The sequence below is a fragment of the Aulonocara stuartgranti genome (assembly GCF_965226115.1).
Source record: "Aulonocara stuartgranti genome assembly, chromosome: 13".
NCBI classification, from domain to species: Eukaryota; Metazoa; Chordata; class Actinopteri; order Cichliformes; family Cichlidae; genus Aulonocara; species Aulonocara stuartgranti.
In genome coordinates, this window is record NC_138949.1 from 29525827 (window position 1) to 29550391 (window position 24565).

Below are 24565 nucleotides of genomic sequence, written 5' to 3' on the forward strand. Positions count from 1 at the left end.
AAGGTTTATCCTCTAATGCTCTGACTTTCAACCTGACTCTTCTCTGCTCTGCAGAGGAGCCAATGATAGGATGCTGTCAGTCGATCAGATGACAGAGTTCATCAACAATAAGCAGAGAGACCCAAGGCTCAATGAAATCCTCTACCCACCTCTTCGTCCTGCACAGACGCACACTGCGATGGAGAGGTATCAACATGACCAGACACAACTAAAGCAAGGTACACACTTAGACAAGCAGATTTTGCTGGAGGTTTTATGTGTTTGTTTGTTGTTGTTGTTTTTTTTACTTTAACCTCCTAGGACCTGGCGTCCACATATGTGGACATCACATTTTGGGTTATTTAGACCAAAATACTCAATTTTGCTCTACAAGAGCCTGATATCCACTTACGAGGACATTATACTGCTACTGTTCTATCAAAATTTTAAACAAATATCCTCATATGTGGCTCTTATTTTTCATAAAAACGAAAATAAGGTAAAAAAAAAATCTGGTAATTCTTTCTTTTTACATTCATCGGGCCCCAATATGCTCAAATATCAAAGAGAAATTAAAAATGCATGCTATGGAAGAGTTCGGGTCTTAGGAGGTTAAAAATAAAAACCCACACAAGTTGATCCAAAAATACCTTTCTAACCCACCTATATACTTACTCTGTAATTTGTGTAGATCCTACTAGAAGAAATTTAGGTGTCTACTTTGCATCAAACATAAACTACAGATTGTTTTTCACCCATAAGATAACAGTGCTGCTATCTAAGAAATAAAATGATTATGTTCGTATTATATTATATTTCCTTATCAGAAATTAAAAATTCATTATAGAGGAGGGTTGAGAAATTAAAAAGGAAAAACCTGAAGCTTTATTCTAGGATGGTGACAAGTCACTAAAGGGGTTTAATGAGTATGACAATGATGCTATGACGCTAACATTTAGCACACACACACACACACACACACACACACATTCTTACAGAAGTTCACACATATACATACAATGCCTTGTCTTAGAACCATGTGGGCGTGGCTTTGTTCTGATGTTTTTTGTGTGAACTGTCTCTCAATAAAAAGGCAGCAAGGGAGGTCAGATGTGAGGCCACTTGATTACAGTAAACTCATTGTCTTGTTGGCGAAACCAGTTTGAGATGATTAGAGCTTTGTGAGCTATCAGAAGATGGACACATTGTGGTCATAAAGGGATGGACATGTTCAGCAACAAAACTCGTCTGGCATTTAAATGTTGATAACTTAGTAGTAACGGGATTAAAGTGTGCCAAGAAAATATCCCACACGCAATTACACCACCGACAGCAGCTGTTGATACAAAGCAGGATGATTCCATCTTTTAATGTTTTTTTTTTCCAAACCCAATCATCGGAATATTACAGTAGAAATTGAGACTTCCCAGACCTGGCAAAGTTTTTCCAATATTCTGTTGTCCACTTTTGGTGAGCCTGTATGAACTGTAGCATCCTTTCCTGTTTTTTTGATGTGGTGTGGTTTTCTGTTGCAGTAGCCAATGTGCTTCAAGGTTCAACATGTTGTGCATTCAGAGATGTACCGTAGTTGTATCGAGCTGTTATTTGAGTTCTGCTGTTTTCCTTTCAGCTCAAAGCAGTCTGGTCATTCTCCTTTGACCTCTGGCATGTACAAAGCATTTTTTTTTTTCATAGAGGGCTGACGCTCACTGGCTATTTTCTCCTTTTCTGTCTGTAAATACTAGAGATGGTTGTGTGGGAAAAAAGAGTAGCAGCTTCTGAAATACCAGCCTGTGTGCCACCAAACTCTACGGCACTTTCAAATTCACTTTCGCAACTTCATTAGATTGTCTTGATCACGCCTAAATGAAGTAAGAGTCAAAGTGACCAGTTTTTATTGTCCTGAACTGATTTTTGTTGGAATAGGGTTCTCACTTTTTGTCTTTTGTGTTTGTGTGAACAATATTTTTAGGCAAGATCTCCCTCCAGGCGTTCTCCAGTTATCTGTCTAGTGATGAGAATGGAGTCATTCCACCAGAAAAGCTGGATCAGTCTGAAGACATGAGCTTCCCGATATCTCACTATTTCATCAACTCATCGCATAATACCTACCTGACAGGTACGCATGCACAAGTCCTAAAAGCTCAGCAATAAATCCATTACTTTCCATCACCGGTCTGATCCAAATACATTCTCTTTGATAGGCATTGGCAACTTCTTGGGAGAGAACAAATGAGTTGATTTAAATGTGTGAGCGTGAAGAAAATAAAATATTTGTCTGTTCAATTAACAACTGATGCAAACAGGAGAAAAGGTGAATTACCAAACTTTTTTATTAGTTGCGACTCAAATACGTCCAAAGTCTTCTTCAAGTTGACAGTTTAATTCTGCCAACAAAGCAGTGTATCGGGGGAACACACAGCTCTACTAAGAGAGCCATTATGGTTTTTCAGAGTGACACTGAGCTAAACAACATCCCACAAAAATACCTCTGCTAAACAAAAAGTATGCATTTGCAGCAACAAAAGCACTTTAATGGCATGTAAATGAGCCAAATGCAGATCTCATCCAGATTTTTCCAAATAGGCTGAGCATTAATGAAGACATAAAGGATATGGGACACAAAACGACTTAACACGCACATAACATTTTTCAGTTTCATCAAAATTATGCACAGACCTGAGGCCTGTTGCACCTGAGTCTAAAACGAGATGGCCTAAAAAGAGAGCTTGGAATCGTGGCCTGGTGGGATTCAAGTGTCTCCTGCTTCTTCTGCTTCTATAAGCATGCAAACTCCCTGCTTGTCCAACAGTTAGAAAAAATATTTGACGGAACTGGTTATCTATTACACAAGGAGACAAGGTGTGACACTAATAATCCATGCATTCTTTCACATCTTGGCTTATGTGACTATTCATACGATAAATGGACGAACAACCTTCGGGATCACATCCTAAGGGGCAATCCTGCTATGTTTTAAATACCTGGGACTCTTCATGAGTTGTTTTAGAACCAAAGAAGACTCTTGGATGAGAGATGAAACATTCTAACAAAGCAAAAAGAAGTAATTTCCTTCTTTTCAAGTCCTCAAGTCTACCATGACCTCAGTGACTGAGAGCCTACACAGACTTACTTCCAGGAAGTAGCTTTGTATTTAAATCTATAGCCTTGTTTTGCATCATTTGTTCTTGTCCTTGTGTTTCAGCGGGCCAGCTGGCCGGGAGCTCCTCAGTAGAAATGTACAGGCAAGTTCTGTTGGCCGGGTGCCGCTGTGTGGAATTGGATGTGTGGAAAGGACGGACTGCTGAGGAGGAACCTGTCATCACTCATGGATTCACCATGACTTCAGAAATCTCCTTTAAGGTGTGTCTAAGTGGGAATTAAATCATGCAAGTTAAGAGTGCACATTTAGGAAGCCATTTAAGCAAATGTTTGGTACAATTTTGTGTTTTCTCTCCAGAAGGTTCGTCTTAATCCTCTTGGTTGTTTGGTCTATATGCTCTTCTTTTCTCTCTTTGCTTCCCAGTCACCCAAAGCGGTCATAGCAGATGGCTGCCCCTCCCTCAAGCAGTTTCTGCTGGACATCTTCCTGTTTAAAGGATTTTTTTTTCTCCACACTCTCGCCAAGCATTTGCTCATAGGGCAGTTATTGGGGTTTTTTGTGTATAATGTTGTAACGTGTACAATAATTGTCTCGGTGCTGTTGAAATATAAATATAAATAGATTTGGATTAAACCTTCTGAATTTGATTGCTCACATTGTTTTTGTGGCTGAATGAAAATGCCAAGCCATCTGCAATGATTCTGGACTGTTTAAGAGCTAATTGCAACCTCTTAGTCATCTGGCTTAGATCTTCTGCTTGTTAAAGAGGCCAACTTGTGTTTGTTTTGAATGGTCCTGTTTGCTAGAATACATCAAATGTGTCAACCATTAACTTTTAAAAGCAGACTAAAAACATTCATTTTCTCTGAGGGATTGTTATACTATTGGTGTGCATGATTATCATGGCCCTAAGAATTCACAATAACTATAGCATTGCAGACACCCCATATTTTATTCACAATACTACATAGAAAACTTGTCAAATGAAACTGACAAAATGTACTATTGTAAGAAGAGGCAGAATCATGTCTCAATAAAGTGGTAATCTGCACGTCCAGACCATTGCTGGACTTTTGTCTCACATAGGATTCTAGATGTTCAACAGTCCTGACTCTGTAATTTTTGTTTCATGATGTGCCAAATGATTTCAGCCGTTCACGGTCTGGACTGTGGGATGGCCAGTTTAACAGGGCTCTTCTACTACGAAGCCATGCTGTTGTAATAGATTCATCACACTATCTTACTTAAATATGTAAGGTCTTCCCTAAAAAACCTGCCTTGAGTTTCTGAATATCTGCAAGCCACTTTGCAATGTGTTTTTGTCTTTCATTTTCTAGGAGGTGATTGAAGCTATTGCAGAATGCGCCTTCAAGACCTCACCCTTCCCTGTGATCCTGTCTTTTGAAAACCACGTGGACTCGTGAGAATCTCATTATTTATGTTTTTTAATATCCTGATTGAATCATAAGATCTTTTTGTTTATATCTGTAATTTTCCATTTACCCATCTATCAGGTTGAAGCAGCAGGCTAAAATGGCTGAATACTGTCGATCCATTTTTGGAGAAGCTCTTCTGATTGACCCTCTGGACAAATACCCTGTAAGAAATACTGACACGTGAAAGTGTTCAAAGTGTCTATTTTGTGATCAGACTGCAGTTTAAATTAATTTCTCTCTTTTCTGTCTTTTTTTTCTCTTCTATTGTGTGTATTTGCAGCTGGAGCCAGGTGTCCCTCTGCCCAGTCCTCAGGAGCTGATGGGCAAAATTCTCATCAAGAACAAGAAATCCCACAAACCTTCCAATAACACAGACACAAAGAGACTGACGGACCAACCTGCCAATCAGAGCAATGAACCAGTGTCTCCTAGCAACAACACAGGAGGTAAGACACAAAGACAAAAGGACTTTTTTTCAGCCCAGAAATCCAAGTGAAATGTATTCAACTGCGACAGCCTTTGTATAAAAAAATACGACAGACAGTAAATTCTTCTGTGGTTTCAACAGCTGCACGGGGCTGGAGAAATGTTAAAAACACAGGCATATTTTGGCTGTAACTTAAGGGCATCAGATGTCCAAAAAACACTTTCACTGTGTGTCTTTCAAAGTGTTTTCACATTCAGCAGGCGTATGTCCTCACAAACATGAGTCATCGGGTAATCAGCATCATTGGGAAAAGGCGCAGTGGCTGGAGCTTCAGCACTGTCCCTGAGAAATTTGTTTTAAAGACCCAGGAAAAATAATGTGATTACTGCCCCAAATCATTTTGTAGTGTTTAGTTTTCTGAAAGGTCACTATCAGAGGACAGCACATTTCTTTAAACCACAATTTCCATCATGACTTTTTGTAAAATCCTTTGGCCCAAAGTATTATCTACTCCACCTCATCAGGGATGCTTAATGAGCAGGACATCCCAGATGAGGTCTGAAGCTCTTTTCAGCAATTAAATAGCAGAGCAGAGGGAAATGAGGGAGCCTTATTGACATGTTTGACATGCAGATTCTGAAAACAGGACAGTAATTGAGAGCACAACCGTGAATGAAGATCAGACCAGCATCTTTACTGAAGTCCATGCTCATACAGTGGCCGTGACCCTTTAGACAACGACTGCCTGAGTGGGCTGAATAATCAGCACCAGAGAAGTTAAAGCACAGGGCTGTTTAAACTCCTTCCACTATCTGCTTGATTTATATTCTGCTCTTTGGTGCACAAATTTGCCATTGTCATGTGTTTCTCAGATGCTGTGCATGATTATCTATTATTAGTTTATTTGTGCACAGATTTTATTGTACAGCTCAGGAGAAAATCTGTTGTCCTTGCTCTCAGGCATATGCTAAATTGTTACCAAACAGTCATGTTAATGGATAATTCCTGGATGATTACATCAATCACACCTGATTAGCAGTTCACAGGCTAAGTTTCCTCCAGTGAATACTTTTATCAGTCTCTAGCTCTTTTCACCAGCTTTAGGACACATCTCATTAAACTGAAGTATTTATGTGAGGGTATTTTATTTGCATTCTGCTTGAAAAGCAGAATGCAAATCCTGTTCTTGTGTCAGCTGAATAACTGTGTTATTCTGGCCGTTTATATCTGGAAAAAAAAAAGACAAAGAGATGAAGAGATGATGAAGACTTGTTTAATTTTAACAGAGATGGAAGCTGAGAGTGAGGAAGATGATGATGATGAAGATGATGATGGTAAAAAGGTCAGTGGTGACATCGAACAGAGCTGACAGAGGGTCACCCTCACTGCTGTCGCCATTCGTTAATGTTTACAAGTGCTGTTTATTTTCATGGTTTTGCTGTTTATTCTTTAAGCCATTGTCATTGTTAATCTTGTTCTGAACCCTGAATATTGTTGTTGTTGTGGGTTGTTGTGAACACTTGCTTTTTTTTTTTCTTTTCTTTTTTTTTTGCTGTTGCTTGTGCTTTATTTTTTCTGTTGTCTCTCCAGTGGTTCTTGTGGTTTATTCCGTATCTGTACCATTCGTGCATTTTCCTCTGTTTTCACAGTTTTTGTTAATAAGGTGACTGCACTTATGTAGCATTACTTTACTATCATTTTATCTGACTGGGGGTTATACAGTGTGTCTGAAACCAGGATGTTGGTTTTGCTAGAGCATCATACTAATGTTGTTCCCACAAAATCACTGCAGTTGACCAGCCATTGTATTGCGATATCATAGTGCAACTGAAGTTGCTTCAGCCTGTCGACAATTTCTGCATATCTGCAAGCCCCTTTGCAACCCACTTTCATCCCAGACAGATTCATATCTGTTGCTGTTAATGCCCACTCTGTGATGAGTTCTTAGTGCTGCTCTCTCAGCCTTTATTCTTTCTGTGTATCTGCATTAAATTATAACAAAGTACAGCACAGAGGAAATAGATTTAGGAAAACATCCTGCTTTCCAGTAAAATAAACCATTTAACGGCATTAAATATGTATTTAAAAGCCTTTTTAATTGTGCTTTCTTCCAAGCTTTGGCATCACAAAAAAGTTTTGTTGCAGTAATTATTAATTTTTATAGAAGATGAGATCGTGCTGTGCACACACAGCACCTCACTGCAAAAGAAAACACAAAATCACCTGTTTGATATTGTTTTAGTACCCCTAATGTACCCTTTAGTACCATTAATGAGGAGCTTTGACACCTCTATATATGTTATAGATTATAACATATATCTAAATATATGCATCTAAATATACTTTGTTCTACCTCTATCTTTGCTACTGGGGAATTTATTGCACTGCATGTATCAAAAGCTAATGTAGCCTTGAGCAAAAGTGATCAGCTGGCTTCAAAGGTCTGGTAAGCTCCCTTCTTTCTAACTTTTAAACTCGCTGTCTTGAGTGAAATCACCTAAGGCCATTTATCAGATTTTATGCAACTCTGTTTAGAGCCACCAGAGGTTTTATATAACGTGCGTGTTTTTCACTTTGTTTTAAAGCACTCCCCAGGAGCTGTAAACAGTCTTTGATATGCATTTGATGTCAGAGTTCCCCTTTAAGTTTCAGATGATGCTGACTGTAAATGAATAAAAGTAGAAGAGACATAATGTGGCAAGAGATATCAAACAGACCAGACAAGTGTGTTAGGTATTGAGACAGAAAGACAGAATTCATTACACCGACGAAAGTGAAAGGTTGAAAAAAATAAATAAGCACAACAAAAAGTAGCAGGATAATAAACAAAAAATGAAATGAAAAGCAGGTCGGACATAGAGTGTGTGCACAAGTGTTTGTGTATTTGTGTTTAAAAAGTCGATGGATTTCATTTTGCTGTATATTTTTATTGTTGTGTTGGTATTAGTGTTTGCTGTCAGATTCTGTTGCTGCTGCCATTCTTTTTGTTACTAAGTGCTGTGCAGAGAAATGCAGGACTGCAAACAATGAAAATGTCTGCTTCAAATGACAGCTGCTGTTCCCTCCAGATGTTATGGAAAAAGATGTGTCTCATCTCATTGAAACTATGCTTTGGATGTGTGACGCTTATACTTTATTCCTTCTGTCGTTTATTGCAGGGCTCAGCTGAGCGGGAAGCAGTGGCAACAGAGGAAATGTCAACTCTGGTTAACTACGTCCAGCCTACCAAGTTCAACTCCTTCGAAGCCTCCAAGAGTAAGAAAAGCTCACTATAGATATGTTATTTTGTAGTGATATCCACTGTAACTCAATATAAATGATATAATGCATAAGTTTGGCCTTCACTGTGTTCACGAAATAGGGTGTGAAATTAACTAAGAGAGATTTTTTTTTTATTAAAATTGTTATCTAAAGTAAAGTCAGGTGACAAATGACAGGATAACTCAACACAAAGTGACTTAATCAGTTTTAATAGATGATAATGTGTGAAGAGGGGATCAGGTCAATGTTTTACACACAGCAGGAGCTATTCAGGGCCAAATGTGTTTTGACTGCTGGAATTCAACCTAAGTAGAGCTTTCAATAGGCAGGTCACATGATCCCAGCCCATAGTTACCTGCACTATGCTCATGTTGTGAGTTTGGCATAGGGAGCTAGTAAATTGAAAACCCCTAAATATCTGATCCAACTGGGTTGTAGATCTGTGTTTTTACGTTCAAAAGACATGTCTAGAAAATTTCAGGGTTGGGATGAATCTTTCAAGTCTCTGAAACTCTACTGGAAGAATGGAACAACATAATTCCCAGAAGATAGATCTTCATTTGGTGTTTAGGCGATGGTGGTGGAGAGAGTTGTGTAAATCAGGATTCACTGTCCCATGTTGTTGTTTATGCGTGTGGGTCTGTGACTGTGCAGAGAGAGTGATTGTGGGAATTCTTCCTTCTCTTCTCTTTGTCTGTCTCCTCTTTTCATTCTTTCTATTTTATCTATTCTCTTTTCTCGCCTCCCTGAGCTGGGTTCTGCCACAGGTTTCTTCCTGTTAAAAAGGACTTTCCCCCCCCCCCCCCCACTGTTGCCAGGTGCTTGCTCACAGGGGACCATCTAATTGTAGGCTTTTCTTGTAGATACTGATGTTTTTCTTTACAATATAAAATGTAACTGCTGTGTGAATAAAACTGAGCTACCAGTGCGTAGCTTGATGCCAGTAATAAAACACATGGATGAATCTGTTGAAAACAGTCCCTCAAAGGGAGAAAAACATTGCCATAATATAATATAAAAACTTTTTAAAAAATCAAACAAGACTTCTTTCTCTCAGTGAACTATAGCCAGCCAGTCATAAGCAAAAGTAGGCAATTTTTATGGTTGTACCACATATTTTGACACTGCCCTGTGGTTGCTACAGACCTGCAGCTCATATCTGCAAAGCTCTGCAATCGCATCTATACACAGTCATGTTGAACACTTAACACCTCAGTCCTCCCATAATTTATCAGTTTGGTTAAGATCTGGTGACTGTGAAGATCATAGCACAGGATTTACATCATATTAATTCTCATCAAACCATTCAGTGAACACTTTGTCCTCTTGGAAGAGGCACCTTTAATTGTAGGATAAAGGTAATTACTCAGACACTTACACTGACATGTCCCTCTAAAAGAGCAAAAACGTGTCAGTAAAGTGGCCCCCACAAAATAACTGAGCCACCCCACATAGAGACCAATGGGTTCATCCAATTCCTTCAATTTGTTAACTTTCTGTAGATGCAGGAAGTTTGAAACCAAACTAATTGCTCAGAAATGCGTGTTCTCATTTTTGTGTGTGTTTGTGTAGAGGCAGCCCGCTGTTACCACATGTCGTCTTTTGTGGAGACCAAAGCGTTGGAGCATCTCACAAAGTCACCAGTGGAGTTTGTAGAGTATCCTTGGCAACAGTTACCACAGTTACATCACACCAAGGCACCATCACTTTATTTTTCATTGACTTCTCACTTTTGCTTGCTTTTTTTCTGTTAACCTTCAGAAATCTTTGTAACTCAGTAAGTTCTGATTAAGTTTTCATTTCATCAGTTTCTATACCAGCAGTTTCAGTACAATACATTTTACATGAATCTATATGTTAGCACTAATGAAATAATGGTTCTTAACCTTCTGTTAACCAGATATAATAAATCTCAGCTGAGTCGAATCTACCCAAAAGGAACCAGAGTGGATTCATCAAATTTTATGCCTCAACTCTTCTGGAACGCAGGATGTCAACTGGTGGCTCTAAACTACCAAACTATTGGTAAACTATTTTTTCTTTTTCTTTTTTTTTTTGTAAAAGGTGCCTTCAAGGACCTTTAATAAAAGTCCTCCCACAAGCAAGTATCCTATCATGGAAAGCCCATTGGCCAATTCCAGGTTAAAAGACTAATCTGAATTAATGGAGCCACGAACATAACAGTTCATCTCTGACTCATCCCTACAGAGATCTTGAACAATTGCTGTGCTAATCCACATTAAACCAAGAAAAACATTTGACACAGTTGAAACTGTTCTGGACCTCAACTGGAAGATTGCGACTTTTATGTGCCACCGTTGACTGTCATGAAGAAATATCCTTATTGACATTTTAAAGGGAATGCCATTTTTGGAATTGCAGAATTCTCCCATTTAGGTTTCTTTTGAGTGCCATGTCTCTGCCTTATAATGCTTTTGCCTCGGTAAAAGAAAGCATTCAAGATTTCCCCCCCTTTTAAGTGCATTTTAAATTAAGGGAGATAGTCTTTCCAAGGCTATCTAGGCTTTGCATGTACTCATTTGTTAACCACTTACCCTTGTTTAGAGTCAGATCAGCTGAAAATGTACTTCAGAAGCCACTGATTCCCCAAAATAACACATTCCACTTTGCTGCTCTTTTATGCAACAACCAGAGTGCAGCTGTACAGCTCAAACTCAAACTGGTGCTTTAAGCCTTTGTGATGCTAAACTTCAATTTTCTGTTGCAGATTTGTCCATGCAGCTGAATCTCTTTATGTTTGAGTACAACGGTCGGAGCGGCTACAGGTTGAAGCCTGAGTTCATGAGGCGCCCGGACAAACACTTTGACCCTTTTACGGAAAACACAGTAGATGGCATTGTAGCTAACACCCTCTCTGTGAAGGTATATTCACAGTGCTTTTTTTTTTTTTAAACAGTCTCTATTGGTATAACTCTTGTAGTATCTTCCTGTATGTGTTTAAACAAATGCAAGTGAATCCTCTGTGTTTCAGGTTATTTCAGGCCAGTTCCTGACTGAGCGGAGAGTGGGGGTGTATGTGGAGGTGGAGATGTTCGGACTCCCTGCAGACACTCGGCGGAAAGCTCTGAAGACCAAAACGTCTCAGAACAACAATGCCATCAATCCAGTGTGGGACGAAGAGCCGATTGTGTTCAAAAAGGTGCGTTACAGGGAGTCAGATGTCTTACCTGTGCATACTAATTAGCCTATTAACAGTGTGACTGTGACAAATCTTTTCACAGGTGATTCTTCCTACCCTGGCCTCACTAAGAATTGCTGCCTTTGAAGAAGGAGGGAAGTTTATTGGTCATCGAATTATTCCGGTGTCTGCCATTAGGCCAGGTATTCATTCATTTCAACCTTTGATTCTCACCCTGGTGTTAAATGTTAAAGTATTTATCTATCAGATACTGACCTTTTTGTATCTTTAGTGCTGACTGCTATTACTAACTACACCTCTTAGAGATTTCTTTGAGTGTGCTTGAGTTTCTATGGGTTCACTAGTTTGTATTGCAGTTTTTCTTCTCCATGTTTCTTATGGAGTTTATTGTGTTTTCCTTGTACAAAGACAGCAATATGTCATAAAGCTTAGCAGACAATAACTGTCCAAACTCCCAGGAAATGAACTGATGATAAAATAATAAAATAAAAAGTCACAGAGAATAAAAATCAGCATTTTTTATATGTGTAGATGTTTTAAGGCACCTATCATGAAAGATTCATACATAAATATTTCTTTGGCTTTTCATGCTTGTGGAGACTGTACAGACGTTGATATTTGTGTCATTGACCATATTTTGGGGCTCTTGATTTTTCTACTTACCTTACCTCCCGGGAAGCATCCTGACTTTTATGTTCAGACTTTATGTCGTGTGATCAGGTTGCAGAGGCACAAACAATGTGAACTAAATAAGTTTTTTTCTGTGTAGTTTGACTTCACTCATGCTTGGTCTGAAAACACTTAGCATTTCTTACTGCCAACTAACTTTATTGCCGGGGTTTTGTGCATTGCATTAAATATTTATCTGTCTACATGAACCAGATGACTGTTGCATCTGTTACTCTGCAGGTTATCGTTACATCGGCTTGAGGAATGAGAAAAACCAGTCTCTGATTCTGCCAGCTGTGTTCGTCTACATTGAAGTCAAAGACTATGTCCCAGATACATTTGCTGGTACAAACTTCTGGACTGTTTAATGGCATCACAGAACCAAATATCTACACTGACTGATTTATTTCATGTTTTTTGTTTTCATAACAAAACCAAGCATCACATAAAAGAACATGGGGGAAAGGGCAGTGTCTTTATTTATGCAAGGTGGCTTACAGCGAAAGGTATCCACTGTTGTGACAGTTTTTCAACACATGTAGGATCCCAAGCTCTGTAGTGCCACCTACAGGACATATTGTGACCAATCATGGCCGAAGTGGGCTCCTGTTTTTGCGTCTATTTGGCTCATCCATTAGCAGAAACCCACTCCTTGCAGTAAATCTCTTGAACATATTCATTGGCTCAATAGAATAAAGGTTTTATCATTTTAATGTCTCACCCACATGATTGAGCACAAGTGTCTTAAACGGCTAAAATATTTTATTTGATCATCAGCTGAAGAGCTTTCAGAACATTGTTTATGCATTTAAAGTCCAGAGTGCAGTGGGGCGCCTTTGTTTGTTTGTTTGTTTAATGAATGACCAAAACTGACAAAATCACAAATCACATCACATAAATACAAATCACATAAATAAACATTAGTACTGCTATTCTTCTGATACAGTAAAGAAAGAAAGGACCCCATTACATATGCTCTTCATCCACTTACTCATAATTTGCATAATTCGGCAAATGGAAAGAAATACAGTAACAAAAAATCAACATAAATCCATGTAAATTGCTAAAATTATTAAATAAAAATGGTGAAAAAAATGAAAATTACATAAGGATGTAAATAAATAGGGGAATTAATACAAAGTTAAATATTTTTATAAATTAATTCATGTTTGCATGTATTTTTTTATCATAAACAATTTTTATTTATTTCATTTAAACTTCAATAACAGAACTTAAAGATAAATACATAAATAAATAATTTAAAAAACAAAACAAAACAAACAAAAAAATAACCCCAAAAAACACACCAATCCCCACACCACCACTCTGTCATTACTCCTCTGTTCTTCAAGTTACAGAAAACCATTTTGTAAAGGGGACCAAATACAATCATATTGATGCAATTTGTCTAATAAGCCATAAGTCACTTTTTTGTAAGATGCCAACTTAGCCATTGCCATTTTGCCACTCTTCATAGGGAGGGGGGGTTCTTTTTCCGCCAATGTCTTAGCAGGACCCATTTGGCCGTAGTAAGAGCCAGAATCATCCATCTTTTTGTATAACTGGAAAAATCTCCATCAGAAAGTTGTGTGGTTATACCAAGTATGGACAGTTTTGGTGAGATACCAAATCTCCTTTTCAAAACACTGAAAATGACCTCCATTATGTTTTCCTACCAATCCCAAAGTGCCGAACAGCTCCATAAGATATGTAAAATCAAAGCATTTTGACCATCACATCTCCAACATTTGTCCATAGAGACCACGTTCCATTTATACAATTGTTGCAGTGTTCGATGCCACTTATGGATTATCTTAAGTTGAATAAATCTACTGCCTGTTTCTTTATACATAGTATTAACATTTTGAAAACATGAATCCCATTCAACTGAAGATATGTCCAATGCCATGTCCTGGGCCAAGTAGCCCTTAATTTTAAGGAGAGGGTCAGCTGACCGTTCTTGCAATAAGTGATAAATCTTTGCGGTGATGCCTTTACCCAAGGATGATCTTGAGAGCAGGACTTCCACAGGGCTGTCCACAGGACAACTCAAAGGGGTTCCCAGCCACTTCGATAATGAACTATGTATTTGGACATATCTCCAGAATTGATTACGCTGCAACTTATATAATTCCACAATTTTATCAAAGCTTAAAAAACATTTAGTCCCACAGTCAAATAAATCTGATACATAAAGGATGCCTGCCTTACGCCACTGTAACCAGTCAACCGATGTCCCTCCAATTAAAATTAAAAATGTTTGCGTGTATTTTTAATATTTCTGGTGCATTCAGTGGAAAATGTATTTATTTATTTTGGTCTTGATTTTGGTCTTGATTTTGGTTTTAGCATTTCAATTTTTATCTTCATATGTGTACACAAAAACTATGACTTCTTCCTGTTTTAAATAATTGCTACATGTTAGTCAAACTGATATGGTCACATACACATAACCATATTCATGATGTCCACATAGTCCTCAATGCAATGCCATCAGCTCTGTATGTGTTTGTTCATATTTCTTCTAGATGTAATCGAGGCTCTATCGAACCCTATTCGCTATGTCAACCTTCTGGAGCAAAGATCTAAACAGCTGGCAGCCCTGACTCTGGAGGATGGCGAGGAGGACACGCAGACTGAGGTCAGACCTGCTTCGATTCTATTCATTCTTTGTCTCGTGAGCTAAAAGTTTGGCTGTAAAAGGTCTTGGTATTGATTTCCAGGAGGAGACTGAAAGCTGTGCAGAGCGTAAGACTGATCTGAAATCAGCTCCACTAGAAAACGGGCTTAGCCCGGTCTCTGGCCCACCGGGCCACACCCCCATCGCCACCACACCCAAAGCTTCTGCAGCCAATCAACAGGCAGCCACGACAGGTAGTTAGCAACTGCAAGTGAAGATGCACACACTAATACAAATATTAAATGACTGATAAAAGTGAACTGCAGATATTCTAATGGTAATATGTACAAATACTAAATTTACTTTTTTGGTATGGATTTTCTCTTTTCTACATTTTAGATGCAGCCAAACCAGCAGCCAAGACTGAAGACCTGGTTTTAAGTGTTTTGATAGGTCAGTATTTACATAATTACACATTAAGATTTCTTATTTTAATTCTCTGGATTGGTCTGAAAGTGTGATTCAATGATAGCAAATTTAAAAAATAATTAAGAGCAAAATTAGCACTGAGTGTATCTTAAATATATCGTGTATTATATATGTTTATATAAAGGTGAGTCTAGGACTAGGTCTGAAAAGTGAAGCCAATCCATGCATGTCTTAAACCTGTGATTTTTCTAAAGGCTTGCAGAAGAAGTCTGTTTTCATAGAAGCAGGGAAAATTAACTTTATTGATTTATGATCTCAGGAAATACATTCCTACTAAGTATATGATCACAGTCATTAACATGAATGGCATCATTTTTTATTTTGTTTATTTATTTATTCATTTTATTTATAAAGTGTGGTGTACTTTAAGGTGATTCCGGAGTTTTAACACAAACTAATACACTGTATGATCTGTGATCACATATGGTAACAGATGTCCCAGTGTGCACTTTGGAGAATCTGCAGCAGTCCAAAGTTTACCAGAAGGAGCAGAGACGCCAGTTTAAAGAGCTGAAGGAGTTAGTGAGGAGACACCAGAAGAAAACGTCAGAACTCCTCCGAGAGTTCAACAATAAGTACAAGAAGACAGCAAGACAATGCAGCAAGAACAGGTACGCACACCAACGTTATTATAGTGAATGAAATAAAACTAACTAAAACTAAACTGAATTGAAAATTACAAAGTCAAAATGAAAAAAAAGAGAAAAATAATTATACTTTTTAAAGCTGTAATAACTCTGACGCACACAGACACGTTATGTTTGTGTTTTTTTAATTATAACATTTTTTTCTCTCATCATATTGAAATAACACCTGTTATTTTACTGTGAAAGAGAGGGGAAAGTGTTTCATTTTAAAATCTTCGATTTGCCCTTGTCAGGAGTTCGAACTCGGACAGTGAGAAGGACGACCGTCTGCAGCAGCTGAGAGAAGAGCAGCATCAGCAGCTTCTGGCTCTGAGGCAGGAACAGTACTATAGTCAGAAATATCTGCAGAGAGAACACATTAAAACGGTAAAATCTAACAAAACGAACTTTTAAAACAAAAAAAAATAGTTTCTTCACTTTTGATTGAAGTATTATTGACAAGGGAAACTCATAATAACATCTTCCCCAAAAGACAAATTGCTAATAAGTATCACGCTATGATTGGCATGACAGAAAGTCTCTCCCCGCCAGGTATAGCAATAAGAATGATGTTTGACAGGCTCTGTGTTAAGTTAGCGCCTTCAGTTTTGAGCATGTCTGTAAAATGTATTTGTGTGAAACATTGTCTTTGTTCCCTCCAGCTGACGGAGCGGCTGACCAGTCTGGCTGAGGAGAGTCACAACACCCAGATAAAGAAGCTCAAAGACATCTGTGACAAGTGAGATAAAAATCTGTGACTGAAGTCTCACGGGTCTTTAAGCTCAGAGGAATTCCACATGGTGTTAGAGTTATTTTCATAACAGCAGTAGCTTGCAGAGCATTCCCTCTGAGCTGCTTCAGGCAACAGCAGGTTGGATATTTGCAGGGCATGGTGCCATTCTTTATGGTCTTTATACCATAAAGACAAAATTTGACAACCTCCCCTTTACACTTAATGACAAGTTTGGATGTGTCGGTATTGTTACGTCCCTCTGCAGCCTCGAATCTGCTCAGTGTGTTCAGCTGGTGCTAATTGGCCACACCTAATCAGGTGTGGATAAAAGCATACCTGAGGCAAGCTTCCCAGGGAGCTCACTAGTCTTTGCCTTGGTGGCACCAGCAATTTTAGCCAACCTGATAGTCCATTTTAAGATAAACCTCTTTTTACCTACACTCTGGTATTCGTCTCCTTTTTTATGTTGCGGCTTTTGAGCCGGGTCGTAACAGTATATACGAATAAAGATGTGGTTTGACAACCACTAGAAACCGTCCTCCCTACTTCTGATGCAAACAACTCGGCTCAGAAAAGAGCTGCACGGATAACTACTAGTAGGCTTTCAGGGGGCTAAGAGTTAATTTTGAATTTGATCCTAGCAATACAACTAAAAAAAACAGGGTGTGTTTACTACTGTGTAGCATCCCCTCATTTTTTAACAATGGTCTGTTTTCTTATTTTTTAAAGCAAGGTCTGGACTGCAGTTCAGCTTCGGATTCTTCCAGTACAAAGCCAGGCTGTCACAATAGTTGCATTTGAATTATCTTGCTGAAATCAGCAAGGCTTTCCCTGAAAAACAGCATCATCTGAATGGGAATGTATATTGATACTGATGGTGCCCTTCCAGATGTGCAAACTGCCAAGTCCAGACTTCTAAATGAGTGCTGATAACAAGCCAGATGGTTCCACTCCTCTTTAGTCCAAAGGATGTAGTTTCCATGTTTTCCAAAAGAAAATATCAAATTGTTCTCAAACAGGTTTCCAGTTTGAGTTTTGGCAGCAACATTTCTGGATTATGTTCACATATGGATTCTCCGTTGTGTGATAGAGCTTTAACCTGCATTTGTGAATGGCACAGCAAATCCACAGTGTTCACAGACACTGATTTCTGGAAGTGTTCCTGTTTGGATGTATTTGCATATTCTAGTAAATAAAACATGTCATTTATTTATTTATCAGACACATTTTCACATAAGCATATTTTCTTTTTCAAATGAAATCATAATCACTGTTTTGACACCTAATTATGACAACATAATATATCTACTGCCAGCATTTTGAGAAATATTTATATTGTAGAACATGAAACTAATGATCTGCAATATTATTAATTTTTTATATTGAAAGTAATGTAGAGATTCTCCTAGTATTATCATATTAAATGGTGGAAGGAAAAACAGACAAAGCATGCATTTAACAGCTTAAAATTATAGGCAGTTACCTTGAAATGCTTAAATGGCTCCTAGAGCTAATTGAAGGTGATTTAATAATTCAGTTCAATTCAGTTTTATTTATACAGCACCAATTACAACAACAGTCGCCTCAAGGCACTTTAGATTATAAGTGGGAAGGAAAAACTCCCTTTTAACAGGAAGAAACCAGGCTCAGGGAGGGGCGGGGCCATCTGCTGCGACCGGTTGGGGTGAGAGAAGGAAGACAGGATAAAGACATGCTGTGGAAGAGAGACAGAGATTTATAAGAAGTATGATTCAATGCAGAGAGGTCTATTAACACACAGTGAGTGAGAAAGGTGACTGAAGAAGAAACACAATACAGCATAGGAATCCCTCAGCAGCCTACACCTATTGCAGCATTACAAAGGGGGGATTCAGGGTCTCCTGATCCAGCCCTAACTACGTGCTTTATCAAAAAAGAAAACCTAGCTAAGATTAGCTAAGGCTTAATCTTAGGTATTTATCTAGTTAAGATTAAGCCTAATCTTAAAAGTAGAGATAGTGTCTGTCTCCCAAATCCAAATTAGAAGCTGGTTCCACTGAGGAGGGAAAATGAAGGCTCTCCCTCCCATTCTACTTTTGAATACTCTGGGAGCAACAAGTAAGCCTGCAGTGTGAGGCATGAAAGCTCGTTTTGACCTCCGCATTTTCTATTGGCCCCAGAGGGAGCAACTCCACTGGAAGCAAAAATTAGATGTGAATTCCACAACAGAAGCCATGATGGTAAAACCATGGCTTCTGTTATATAAAAAATATAAATTAAAAAAAGCTTTTAGTTTGAATCAGATTCAAGTGGTAATTCTATGCTTTCAGTTTTTACATTGTAGTAACAATTAAAATAAGGTTAACAATAGAAAGGGACAGATTAGAGGGCATCATCTGGGCAATTCTTCAAATACCGGCCCAAATAATTGCCAGGAAGAGTTGCCAAGATGGCTCTGGATTTTTAGCCTTGCTAAAGATGTCTTTTTAAAGTACGTGATACTTTATATGTACCCTATCTTATTTCAGCTGTTCTTCAAAAGATACTATGAGCCAGACTTTTACCCAGTGCACTTCTAAAAACTTGATACCATGTTTTTCACCAAGCATTTGCCCTAATCTTTCTTTCTGCTTCTATAGGGAGAAAAAAGAGCTGAAGAAGCAGATGGATCGAAGGAGAACAGAGAAGATCAACCAAGCAAAGACCAAAGAGAAACATCTGGCTGAGGAGTATGATCTATAAGCACACGCACACACATTTCACTATTTATCTAGCTGCTGTAGCTTGCTCATCTGCTTCATGCACTGATCCACTGATCTAGTCTCATTAGAAGAGAAAAATATTTATCTCAGATCCAATCAATGTCAATCCATTTGTCTCTATGTTCCCAGGGAGAAGATTGAGATCAATAAGTCCTACGTCAATGAAGTCGTCCAGAACATTAAAAGGGTGAGCAGCAGATGAGGTTAAAGGAATTTTTATGGGCCTTTCCATAAAGTGAATTCCAAAGAGACAATTATGAAAATGTTATGGCTGCAACACTCTCTCCATTTAGTGCAACTCTGTCTGTATGTCTGTTTGTTTATCCTCAGCTTGAGGAGACTCAGGCAAAGCGCCACGAGCAGCTGGTGGAGCAACACAATGATCTCCTGCAGGAGATACAAGACCAGAAGCCAAAGGTAAATACAAGTTTCTCTTTCTGTCCACAATTAAGTTCATTTATTTTTAGCCAAAGTCAGTGAAATCTGCCACCGACCACTTTGCAAGCTTCATGCTCAAATGCACTGCTTGGCAAGAACATTTCTTGTACACGAGGCTCCAAACTGGTGCTGCTGTCTGCCCACACCCACGCACTTTAGAGGCAGCGCTGACGTCAACGTGGGGCATTTAAAGGATGCAATGTGGCCTCTGGCAGCCATATTGGAGCTGTTCGAGTGTTGGCAGAAACGGCTGACAACAGCTGGTTGCGTTTCTGAATGTACAACCCATCTGTCTCAACTGTAGGAGATAACTAAACAAATTTGTGTGGTGTTTCTGACTGGGACCTGACTCATCATGGTTATATTTCGCTACATCTGCCGTTATGTAATCCCACCTTAGCCACAAAAAATCTTTAAAAGCAATCTATCCTCAGTGAGCAAGCGAATGTGTGTGGTGTTTTCCAGCTGCAGGGCTCTGTGGAGGCAGAGTTTCAAGAGAAGTTCCAGCGTTTGCCTGGAGAGATTCACGACTTCCTGCAGGACAGGAAGTTGGAGGTTCGAGGCCACAGCAAGTCACGACCTTCCACCCCACACGAAGCTCTTTCAGAGGAGGACTGAAGAGGGGAAAAAAGGATGAAGGAGCAAGGGGGAATGAGGAACGAGAACAATTGGATCAATGGAAGCAGCGTGGAGTAGATCAATGAAATGCAAAGCATGAGAATAAAAGATAACAAGAAGTATTGATGAAGAGGGCGCGAAAGAGTAAATAATCAAGTTTATATAGACTGTTACTTCTTTTTAATGGAAGAATGCTTTAACAATTTATTTTTTATTCCATTCTAGCATGAACTTTGTGTGTTTAATACAAGTGTTTAATCAGACCCCGTTTAGTCTTGCATTAAGTCTTCTATTCTGTCATCTGTTATTTTAGACCTCAACAGTTTGTACTGCATGACTGCATATCTATCTATCTATCTATCTATCTATCTATCTATCTATCTATCTATCTATCTATCTATCTATCTATCTATCGATCGATCGATCGATCGATCGATCATTTGAAGATCACTGAACATACATCAGGCTCTGTCTTATTGGAGAGAAATCTTTACAAATATAGAGTTTTCAACAGAGTTTCAACAAATTCTAAGCAGCTGTTTGCCCTTTTTACTTGTCCAGTCTGCTATAACAATGTCAAAAAATTTAAAAAACTACAAAGCTAGAACAATTCCATCCTGGAGCACTCGGCGCCATGCTTTTACAAACACAATCAGCACACTTGGTCTGGTGCTGCCAAGAATAAAATGCACTGTAGCATTTGTTTGAGCTGAGAGTTTTTAAAACAGAACCACTAATGTCTGGGTTTTGTTAAATCTCTCAAGGACAGAAAAAGACATTTTGCAATTCACAATTCTCCCAAGTATCTCCACTCCAAGGCTGGCTGAACTCACAGTTGGAAGCTGTTGCTCACTAAATCTGGATGAAACTCTTTTATTCAGAAAGACAGAAAGATTAGAATTTAAGGGGTTAATACATGACAACAGTTAATGCTGTATTTTTTTATACATTTATTTATCACTGTTATTATAAATGCTTTCTTTTCTTTCTTTTTTTTTGGCTAGCATCACTGATATAGCCACAGGCTACATGCCTGACTTCTGAGCAGCTTTGCAGCTGGGATGTTGGTGATTTTGTCAGGGACACCTCAGTGGTGGAAATGCAAGAGAGGCAAATGTTTTCTTTTTTCTGCCTACATCCTGATAATAATGCATTCCGTTTCTTTTTTTGATTTTAAATAGGATTTTTTTTCCCCTGTTTACTGTCATACAGATGAGGTGTGATTTTTTTTAAAGGAGCTGACAATAACTCCATAATATAAAAAACCTTTACCTGCTGTAAGTTTGTCTGATCTCCCTTAAAAAGTCATCTTCTGGTGCACATCTGGACAATTTTTAATAGAGATGCTTTTTTTTTTTTTAGATCTCCCAGTGGAAGTCCCTCTTTGTCCTCTTGCACTTGTGCCTCTGTGACAGATGCTGGATCTCCTCTTATGTGTCACAACTGCGATCTTTCAATTTGATTTTCATTTCTATAATTGTTGCAGGGAGACAAATCTGGTGACTGGTCTAAAGCAGTATGCAAAGGTTGTTTTAGTGGCTTAAGTCCTGCATTTTCAGTTCTGTTCTGAATGTTCTCCTTTAAATATCCTTCCACTGACTCAAGTTGCTACAATTATATTCAGTCTTGACAGTCTCTCACTGAGAGGTGAATTTATAATTTAAAGCCATATGTAGTTTGAAAGAAAATGACAAGCATTCTCTCACTGCCACTTCTCGTCTGAAGAGATGCCTTTACAAGTGGAAACGGTGAAGTCTTCAACTGGAAAGAGACCCTGCTCACATTACAATTAATGACCATCCACACAAAACTCAGGTCAGTTTGAAGCAGAGGTTGATGTTTTCTCTCTGTACAAGCTTGGAGTGAGTAGGGAAATCACAGACCAAAGGTGCAAGGGGTCACAATGGGACTTCAGATAATTTTTTTGTACTCTTCGCTCCGTTTCAGGCAAGTCCCAACTGCTTTTCCATCCTTTGGTTAGGAAGGCCAGACAATCAGAAGGCTTAAAGCAAGAGAAGTCTTAAAGGATGATGAATGAATCAACAGTGCTTCAACAGTGCCCAGTATAAGATAAATAAGGCTTATTTTCACCTGTGAGTTGTGCAAAGCTACTTTAGCTTTGCCCAAGAACAAAAATATGAGCATAGTAGGTCCTCTGCCAGTAATTCTTATCCTAAACCTTTGCCTCATGCAGTTGCATAAACATCTAATTTCATATTTGTGGTTTCAGGATTCTGTTATATAAACATATTGTTATGTGTTATATTTCAAGAAGTTAATATCCAGCTCTTTGTATGTGTGTGGGTGTGTATCACTCATCCATATACTGCATTATCTGAACATTAATAAGGATTTTGACACAACTGTTTTAAGGATTTTTTAATGGCAGAACTCTGTGTTTTATTCTAGCAGAAATTATGCTAGTTCCCAGTAAGTGTGTATCATTATCTGCTTTGTGTATTTATTCATGAGATTTTGGAAGGAAATGTAAAACTGATATGTTTTTTCATTGTTTGTTTTTTTTAAAAGACTGTTAGTAGAAGACATGTTTATACGAGTGAGAAGGATTTGCACTGAAAGATAAAGTACAAAGGTTTTATTATCGGCCTATTTTGGATTTTTTCTGACTACTGTAGTTGCAGCAATCACCCCCTCGACTTGCCCCAGATGCTGCTGCAGAGCTGATTTGGTGGCCAGGCGTCTTTGTTAAATGTGAAAGTCTGCTGCCACTGCATGATTTATTTGTTCTAATGTGAAAGATGTACATAACGTAGTCCTCATTCTGATGACGTATGGATTTATCGGTTGCTATTTTCCTGATATTTAACAGCATAATTTGTAAAGTTTTACTTTGCTGTAAAAATGTAAAATGATTGGAGCTTGTTCCTCTTTGTATAGTGATCTTCCAGAACAATATTTGTTGGAACATTTTCCATGATGTTTTTTTTTTTTCCTCTAAGGCCTCAGCTGCTTTCAACAACTTTTTTTTTGCCGTGAACCTTTACTTCAAATTTAAGCCACACATGATTGAGCTGAACAATCTGGGGTCACTGTCTGTTCCTGACCTCATAAAGGTAGCTTACACTTGCAGTCTTCATGGCAATATAGAGACTCAGTCATTAACTTTTCACACTAACATCAGAGTGCCTCATCATTCACTAAATTGTCTATTAAGGATGTTCATGTTTGCAAAGTGGCTGAGGTTCTACTGCAAAAATGTGTTGTTGAACATGCCTCATGCTTTAGCACATATACTGAGCATGCTTTATCGTATTAGATTTCTCCACCAGTTGAATTGTTTCTTGGGTTAATTGAATGCTATTTTAAGACCAGACTATTAAATATTTGATCTAAAAAACAAAGTGTTCTTGGAATGTTTTTTCTACCATTACAGTTGAAGACTTACAGTGTTGCGAGAAGATGCACTGTTCAGGCACTGTGTGAGAGGAGGTAATTGCTGTTGTCAGCCTCGTCAAAGGCAAGCCCACTGAATCGTGCCTGTTCACAAAACTTTGCTGTTGCTGTAATTGCGTGCACAGCCGGGATAACGTGAGCTTTCGGGCGCCGTACTGAAGGTGTGGGGGAGGAAAGTGGAGGAGCTGAGCGGCAGTCTGTCACAGGAGATTAATGTGACTATGATGACCTTTCTGCTTCCTAAATAACAAAACATGTAGTGAACTGAATCAAGCCGTACATGAACTGTTAATTAAACACAACATATATTCCGAAAATATTTTTAATTATGTTTCCTTAATATACGCAACATATTTGTCAATAGAACTTTCCTCTTGTATGTTTTCATTTGCCCTGATGTCATTTGCGTTGTTTTTTAACCGTATAAGATGATTTTCTGACAGATGTTTTCTGCATGACTTTGCTGCCCTCTAGTGAGCAAGAACAATAACGCAGGTGTAATGATAAAATTTAAACTCAGACCAGAATTCAAATCTTTTTTTTGTTGTTGTTGCTGTTTGTGTCTTTATATTTGTTGTTGCACTGAATTTTGTGAGATCTGTAATAAGACATTTATTGCCAAATTTATCAGTTAACCAAATTTGCAACTTTTGAAATGCTATACCGAACACAAATATTTACAATAGTCTCTTAACTGGTGCCCTTAACTTGTTTTATTTTACATTACTGTCTTAAGTAAAAGTCATAATCTCCCTGTAGCAATCGAGCAACAGTTGTATCCTAAAATCATCCTTAAATTATTTAAGTTGAAATACTCAATGTGCAGAATGGAACATTTGTGAACATATTTT

At 38.3% G+C, this 24565-nt stretch overlaps 1 protein-coding gene across 1 annotated transcript in view; it reads left to right on the forward strand.

Annotated features, from left to right (window-relative positions):
- Positions 1-23644, forward strand: part of plcb1 (phospholipase C beta 1) — a 37716-nt gene extending 14072 nt beyond the window's left edge. The window contains exons 9-32 of the mRNA XM_082556541.1: positions 55-218; positions 1952-2098; positions 3185-3342; positions 4420-4502; positions 4597-4681; positions 4799-4964; positions 6232-6287; positions 8104-8200; positions 9779-9863; positions 10107-10231; positions 10935-11089; positions 11199-11366; positions 11449-11548; positions 12276-12380; positions 14564-14676; positions 14759-14909; positions 15055-15108; positions 15578-15755; positions 16025-16157; positions 16433-16509; positions 19122-19211; positions 19374-19431; positions 19575-19661; positions 20148-23644. Of these exons, the coding sequence (XP_082412667.1) occupies positions 55-218; positions 1952-2098; positions 3185-3342; positions 4420-4502; positions 4597-4681; positions 4799-4964; positions 6232-6287; positions 8104-8200; positions 9779-9863; positions 10107-10231; positions 10935-11089; positions 11199-11366; positions 11449-11548; positions 12276-12380; positions 14564-14676; positions 14759-14909; positions 15055-15108; positions 15578-15755; positions 16025-16157; positions 16433-16509; positions 19122-19211; positions 19374-19431; positions 19575-19661; positions 20148-20300 (2788 nt within the window). The 3' untranslated portion in view covers positions 20301-23644. The remainder of the gene's footprint in view (positions 1-54; positions 219-1951; positions 2099-3184; positions 3343-4419; positions 4503-4596; positions 4682-4798; positions 4965-6231; positions 6288-8103; positions 8201-9778; positions 9864-10106; positions 10232-10934; positions 11090-11198; positions 11367-11448; positions 11549-12275; positions 12381-14563; positions 14677-14758; positions 14910-15054; positions 15109-15577; positions 15756-16024; positions 16158-16432; positions 16510-19121; positions 19212-19373; positions 19432-19574; positions 19662-20147) is intronic.
- The last annotated feature ends 921 nt before the right edge of the window (positions 23645-24565 follow it).